This window comes from Epinephelus fuscoguttatus, linkage group LG17, assembly GCF_011397635.1.
Source record: "Epinephelus fuscoguttatus linkage group LG17, E.fuscoguttatus.final_Chr_v1".
NCBI classification, from domain to species: domain Eukaryota; kingdom Metazoa; phylum Chordata; class Actinopteri; order Perciformes; family Serranidae; genus Epinephelus; species Epinephelus fuscoguttatus.
The window spans coordinates 23,879,345-23,887,292 of NC_064768.1; the positions used below are offsets into that span (position 1 = coordinate 23,879,345).

At 40.2% G+C, this 7,948-nt stretch overlaps 1 protein-coding gene across 1 annotated transcript; it reads right to left on the minus strand.

The window, feature by feature from the left end:
- Positions 1–1,735: 1,735 nt before the first annotated feature.
- fam8a1a (family with sequence similarity 8 member A1a) lies at positions 1,736–5,994 on the minus strand. The gene is made up of 5 exons (XM_049602258.1): positions 5,235–5,994; positions 4,801–4,921; positions 4,547–4,670; positions 3,645–3,784; positions 1,736–3,502 (listed from the first exon to the last, which is right to left on the minus strand). The coding sequence occupies exons 1-5, from the start codon at positions 5,638–5,640 to the stop codon at positions 3,358–3,360; spliced, it is 936 nt and encodes a 311-aa protein (XP_049458215.1). The 5' UTR covers positions 5,641–5,994; the 3' UTR covers positions 1,736–3,357.
- Positions 5,995–7,948: the final 1,954 nt, after the last annotated feature.

Consider the following 7,948-nt stretch of genomic DNA (forward strand, 5'->3'; position numbering starts at 1 on the left):
TTGACGTGTTAGCCCACTGACCAACCCATCTGTATTTGACGAATTGGGAGTGCGCATGTGTTGCTCATCCACAAGTAGATGCAGTCTTCCTTGTGTGTGATGATACAGCTGGCAGGTGTTGTTCGGTTGACAGCAAATAGTTCCCACTTGAAACTGCTCACAAAAAGGTCTGTGGATTATCTTTATTAATTGAGTCATGATTTTTGGCACTTTGAAGACCACAAACCAAATGCCACCTATTTCCATTTTATTCAAGAAAAGGCAGACATCTCTACGGCTGATATCTCCAACACTCTGCAGCTCACACCAAAATAATCTACACTGAAAAACAGCGTTACAGGTAAGAGGACTATTGTGTATTTTTGATTTTGGAGTGAACTGTCCACGTGAACTTTAATCAAACACTATTCAAACACTTTTGCCTATCGCAGAGTATATCTAGGAGTGCTAAATCAAAAATGTAAGTCAACAAGTTGCATCATTCTTTATCCAAGTAAATCACCTTGCATGACCTGCAGCCTAACGATTTCTCATGCACAGATATTTTTGCAGTGACTTTGCACAAGTCAGCGACCCAAAAACGGCTGGAGATGTCACAGAGAAAAGCAACTGCTGTCTAAGAATTAAAATAGACGTCTGTCAGCAATGTGTGCGTACGATGCGTATCACATCATTAGCTGCTGCTGTAACTGTGAAGTGACAGACAGGACAGGAAGGCAGGTGCTGCAGAAATATATTTGTGCAAGTCAGCGTTTGTTTTTTGCCCTCAGTTCTAATAAAAAACAGTATTTAATAGTAGCAAAAACACAGACAATACTTTTTGTTGTTCATCTTTGAAAATAATGCCGGCATCTGATAACTACAATCTGTTACCATCTACTGTATCTAGGCCACACCAATCTGTAATAATCTGTGTTGTGTAATGTCACCCCCATGTGGCATAAAGTGTTATAGCAGCTGTGGAGAACAGTCATGTTTAAAGATGCAACATTTTTGTATTTAACAAGTCCACATGAAATTCTCTTTTCAACATGGGCGAAAAAGCACAGCAGTTGTGAAATCAATGCAAACAGCAAATAATATTCCTACTGTACATTTAATGACATCTTTATAGTGGAGTTTGGTTGGTTTGGACGATTTCTGTTGTAGTTTTCAACTAGAAGTTGGTTTGTACTTCAGTTTAAGGATGCCGTCAGGTTGAAAGTCAGATATTGACATTAAGGTGCAAACCACGTGCCTGTTGTACCAGGGCGTGTAATGTTCTTTACAGGTCTTTAAGTTAAAACTAATCCCTTTAATCCTGTATTTCTATAGCACGGTAGCTCTGTCACCCACATTCTCAGGCATGAGACAAAGAAAATTGATTTCTTAATGTATTCTGAAAATCCTGTCATTTAAGTTTTTTGCTAAATCAGCCCTTTTTTACTGTTTGACCTCTGAAACTTTTTCCTGTTAGTAACACAACACCCTTTTTAGTCCTCACCAGACACTGCATTATGACACTCAAACACTTTGCATGCTCCTCTCCAACACTCAGAAGTTCCATGCTACATTCAAACATTTCCTCTGTGCACCTTTAAGAGCTGCACAGATGAAGGTTGCTAAGAAACATGTTCCCCCTTTAATGAGGCAGCACCCCCTTTGGACCAATTAAGGACACCAATTACATGTTCACTTAAGCAAGGGGGCAAAAGTCGTTAAATCAAAGTCTTAAAGAAGAAACTTATTTGGGATCTTTTATTCAGTTTTCAACAGCTACTTCATGAGTGGTAATCAGTGTTATTTTGTAAGTGATCAGCAGGCAGTTGTTTTATCTTGGTTTTGTCAGAATGTGTCTTGTAAATTGAGATATCATGTGCAAAATGGTTAGTTGTATCAAAATATTTGAATAAGTTTGTCTTTCAAATGTGAAGGTATGTATATTTGAGACAATATGGCCTTAATATTTTGCATAAATCATGTATTAGTATGGTAAATAAGTCGCCATACTGTGGATTTAAGTTAACTTCAAACTGGAATGCTCAGCCAACATTGTCACATTTTAATAAATCATTAATTATCTTTGATACCAGAGTTTTACATCAGTCGCCAGGATAAATGTTGGCATTGTACATTTCTGCAAACCACAGATGTGTAACCTTTGTATGTTATTATACAACAAGTATGTTGAAACTGTGTTTGAGCACAAAAACCACTTGGTTATGGTGAGAAAAAGAAAAAGTTTTAGCCTAAAATACCCAGTTTGGTGCCACAGTCACAGCTGGAAATACTACAATGTCTCACTAAAAACAACAACAACAAAAAAAAGGTTTTATTATTTCTTGGTTTCAAACGGTGGTCTGCAGCTTGGCAGCCATCTTGCCTAGGTCTCACGCCATCCACAATCCCCATTTGTCAGCTCATACACATGTAATCAGAACTACTTCACTTTAGGAACGTTGATATGATACGTGTGAAATGTACAGATGTAATTTTTCTATAGTTTGCAGAAACATACAATGCCAATATTGTCTTCTGGCTCGCAGGCTATTGACATCGTGCATAAGTAGACATCTGACATGAGCAGTAGGAATTCATAGTGCAGTTCAGACAATCAGTGGTTCTGTGATGCAAAACAGTTGCCCTGAGTCACAAGAATTACGACGACATTTAAAATAGCGAAATAATACTTCCTCATTAAAATATCCATAGGCACAAAGAATAGATGCAAATAAGCCCGGCGTTAATTTCCTTCAGTCTGAGACACAATGTCAACACAATACATGAGCAAACCAAACATGTGAGTCACCATTGTTACCTGGAAGAAAAGAAAAATGCTTAAAAGAAAATGCAGCTTTATGCATTAAACTCTTCTGTGATGATAGGTGGTGTCAAATTACTCTGATTGCATGTTCCGGTTTAAAGAAGATTCAAACATTATGACAATAAGCTTCACAAAAAAAAAAAAAGTTTATGACATAGCACACATGTTAAAATTCACACCATATGAGAAAAGTCTCAAAATAACCCAGAAACATCGGACAGCACCATTTTCAGCTGAACATACTTTGCGATTATCAAAAATCACAATACTATAGAGGGTTTCCTCCTGACAGCTTATCTGTTGATTCAGTGGTAAAAAAAAAATATTAAAAATGTAAAGCTGGATTATTTTGACTCCAAATGACCCAGGCCTAAAACAGTACGCATCCAGTTTTAAAGTGCAGTTTGAGTCCTTGTTTGATCCAATGAAGAAATGGGCAAATGCATTGTTCAGATGTGGCTGGTTTAAATTTAAGACACTTAGCACACGTGGGCCTGCAGCGCTTTGTCATTATACCTTGTCAAGTATACGAGAGTCTGCTGCCTGAGGAGAGGCTATCTGCCCCCTCTGCGCTGCACAACAATGGTCCCTGCCACGATGTCGTACACAGTCCTGTTGTGCTGGAAGAAGAGCAAGGTGATGAAGACGGGAAAGAGGAAGGCGATGGAGAAGTTCTTGTTGAGTGCTCGCACTGTAGAGCTGTGAAAGTTAAGACAAAAGAAACAAGACAAAACAAGAGGTTAGATTGAGACTGCATTCAGTGTGAACTTAGTGTTAGACACCAGAACAGACTCAAACGTGGACAATCAAATTTAAAAGTATCCAGTGTGTGATTACTCACGCAGAGAATGAAACATTAGATGCTGGGACTACGAGGACTCGATTGGGTCGCACCAGAGTGGATGTGTCACACGTCACCACCCGCAGGCCGAGCAGGAACTTCCCTGGTGTGGCACCACCGGCACCCCAGATACAGATGGTCTGATTGGACAAGAAGGACAGATTTACACAGTTTAATACTGCACGCAATTTCTTTTTATTTGCTAATGTGAGATGCACATTGGTAATAACCCTGTGGGCTCCTGACCGTCCTTATAAAATGCCCATTACAACAGCTAAAGGCAGAACTTATTAATTATAGCATGCAGCAGGAGTTAAAAGGCAAGAAACTAATTGTCAGCTTTACACAAACAAGTGCAGAAGCTTAGACAGAAGGAAACATGCCAGATGGCATTAGTGCGAGCAGAGGTGTCTGAGTGTCCCAAGGCTGGCTCCCACCTGGGAAAACAACCGCTGATGCAGAAGTCAAACAAGAGACGCGATACATGACTTCATCTACGGCAACTATGAATGCAACGTTGCATCAGTGTCCTCTGTGGGAGGTAATGTCGTGTTGCAGGAGAACTCAGACTCCTATTATTACACACAAGCATGTGACAATGAGGCGGCTCATGCTGAGCGTGAATGGAGGAAATGGGGAATGTTATATCATTTATTTTCAGTACAAATACAACTGATGTGTTAGGAAGAAGTCCCTTAACTCATTCATTCCCTCCCCGTAGACTTCTAAATGTTGTAAATGGATCGATGTGAAATTAATTTTGAGCAATATGTCAATATGAATCAACTATCAAGCACTGTATTATGCAACTTTGGTTATAAATACGAACCACACAGCTTGACGCGCTAAAATATTGCATGTTGCATCTGTACCACCTTTGTCAAGGCAGTGCAGAGACTCACCTCATAGATGCACACTAGCACCCTGTAGACCAGAGCGACAGCCATCATCTTCTGCAGGTCCTCCATGGATGTGTTCTCATCTATCTCCTCCACGATGAAGTGGGTGATGAATTTGGCAATGTCCCTTTAAAGAGAGGAGACCGTGTGAGACAGTGTGAGGATGCATCTGGGGAATGTAATGCAGACTTTTTGGAGATGCAAATTCTGTATTTTGCATTAACTGATGCCTGAATCTGTTTAATAGCTTCACTCACTTCATACCACTCAGATGCATGATCCACAGCACGATGGTGGCCTTCACACAAAACAGGATAAAGAAGTCCACCGTCTCAGCCAGGAACCTCTGGAGAGGAGAGGGGATGGTGTACTCCCGTCCTGCAGGGAAGCACATGAAAAGACAAGTGTACTGTGAATACTCTTGTACCCAGTGGGACACATTTCTGCATTAGCCTGTCTAATTTAAATAATGAAATAAATTACCTTGACTGGCTACAGCAGGTCTGCTGAACTTATCAGAGGTTAACAAAGCACTTAAAAGACCCTAATGACTCTGAGCATTTAAGCTTGTTTCCACAGGGCATTATACTTAACCCTGCTTCCCATCAGGCACATGACCCAGCTTGTACAGAATAATGCCCACACACATTAGTGCAGGCCTTTGGATACTACTGCAGCTCACTGTCCATACCTGCCTGAGGTGGATTCCCATTCTGCTGCTGCTGGGTTGGCCGCCGGGCATCCGTAGCTGAGGTCTGCTCCGTGTGGGCACCACCTGGGTGAGGGTAGGGTGCAGGGAAGCTGAGGGGGTAAGGGTAGCTGTACCCGTTCAGGGCGTCAAAAGCCTGCTGCCCACCGCCGGATGTCGATGCAGGTGGACGCGGTGTCTGAGCGCTCGTGCCCGGCGGAGGGAAACTGCAGTGAGGAGGGAAGGGGAAGGCTGACAGAGCCAAGCAGCTCTGCCAGTTGGCATAGCCCCAGTAATACTGCCACATCCACTGCTGCAACTTCGCGCAGTACTCCGTTGTCGCGTTTGTCTGAGGCTGCTTTGCGTCTCCTTCCGGGCCGCGGCTGTCACTCGGCGGTGTCGCAGACATGTCTGACCCACTTCACGTCTAATGTGATGAGAAAATAATTTTTAAAACGTCTGCACGGTGTCAGGCGATGTCTCCTTAGCTCCGCTCATTAGCTCCCTGCTGTGCTGATGCTGGATACAGGCACAGCGCTGGTTTGTAAATACAGGGATTTCCGGGACCACGCAATGTTAAATGGTACCTTCCAGGTTGGTGTCGTTGTAAAATATTTCAGTCATTCAAATAAAACAATAACATGTAATTTATAATTACATTATCTACCTCGTTTATGCAGTAGATATCAGTGAAATACCATCGAGTTGTGGAAATTGCTAATAACACCCCCCCTTTCTGTCATTAATGGTATGCTCCAATTAAAGGAGCAGCCTGTGTATTTTCCTAATGTGCTGCAACAGCTCCATCACAAGGCCCAAAATCACGTTCTCACAGTAGCTTGTGGTAACAAAAACTATTTATTGCACTATTATTTAAAGATAAATAAATAAATAAACATTTTTTCAGTTTACTGGGGAGTGCCCTAAACGGGGTTTGGCAGGGTGTATGTGACACCTTATCTAGTAGTCATGGTGATTTCTTTACTGGGTGACTTTACCAAGTCCAGCCTCAAACAATAACCATGCTATAAGGCTCACAAACATTTTGCTGGCCATTGCTAATAAAAATGTATTGCGTTAAAAATGGAAATCAAATTCCCCCCTCCAAATTGGAATGTGGTTTTTAATGAATAAAATGAATAGCTGTGTACCAGGGGTGTCAAACTCATTTTCATTCAGGGGCCACATACAGCCCAGTTTGATCTCCAGTGGGCTGCACCAGTAAAACCATTACATATTAACCTATAGATAACGACACCTTTAAATTTTTCCCTTTTCAAGTGTAAAGAAGTCAATTCTGAAAACGTTCATCCATTTACACAATAGATGATATCCCCAGAAAAATATGTGCAAACCCAACAGTATGTCTCAGTTTTTCCACATTCAGTCAGTCTACTACTCACTTTCATTACATGTGACTTTTTTTTTTAAATAATTTAAAAGTGGAAGCTATGGACAAAGCAGGTTAAGTCATCCCTTGTCTTGTAAACCATTTACAGTCTGTCAGTGCCTCAGCAGCAGGGTTCCACCAATATAGTTTTACGATAGAAGTCTGATATTGATTGATTGATATTTTTTACGATGTTCTATATCTTTAAATGTGACCACCATAAGTGTTTATTGTTATTTCAGAGAGCCATATTCTGGTCAGGGTGGAAAAGCCTCTGAGGCAGCATTTTACATGAAGTACCTACTCACTGTTTAAACCTGGTATCTCTTAGCCTTCACAGGTGCATCAATAATAGGTGTGCAAAGTCATCTAGTGGGCCAGATTGGACCCTTTTTTGAGCTGGTTCTGGCCCCCGGGCCATATGTTTGACATTCTTGCTGTATACCTCTACAGAAAATCAATTACAGGTTGAGAAATAAGAGTGAAACATTGTACAAGATTATATATCACTTAAAATCTCTGTACAGTCTTCCTGTATTGAGAACGTGCCTGACTATATGATCCCTAATGTAGATGTTGCCCTGTGACTCTCAATGTTGTGTTTAGTTACATTATTTTGTTGCCATGTTGCACTTTGTTTATTTGATTAAATTTTGAAGTTGTTTATTTTTTACTGGTTTCTATATTTCTATATTGCCATTTGATGGTTATATTTTGTTTATTAATGTGTTTGACTTCAATATGTAAAATAAAATATTTAAAGAATATAAACTAAAATTGAATATTACCTATTAGTTTTATTTTAAGGGAATGTGAGCATCTGAAGAGCTTTTATTGGCTTCTTAATGTTGGTCCAAAATATAGGCTGAAGTCAGGTTATCTGAGACATCAGGTAAAACAAGGAAAAAAGGTTTGCACACTTGGGCTCTTAAAATATTACTGCATTGTTACTACACATGTCCTTTACAACAATTATTGTTATTGGTCTAAGGTAACTATAATGGGCAGAGCAAGAGAGCTTGCAAGGAAAACTACGTGGTATGTTGATTTTCCTGGATAACTTTAATAATTCAATGGATTAATGACTGAACTAATAAATTAATTTAACCATTTAAAAAACAAAATGTGTCCCCCAATGTTACTTTACCAGCTGTCCCATTTTACCTGAACATGTCACGGGAGTGAAGTAGGGGTAATTGAGGTGTTTGTAGGTCCAAAGTTTCTAAATTATTTTACTCTGCAACATATTTTCTTTATAGAAATATGGCAGAGAACCAATTGTCCAAATTACCAGACTTCACCCTTATCTTTATTTGTCCACTCATTT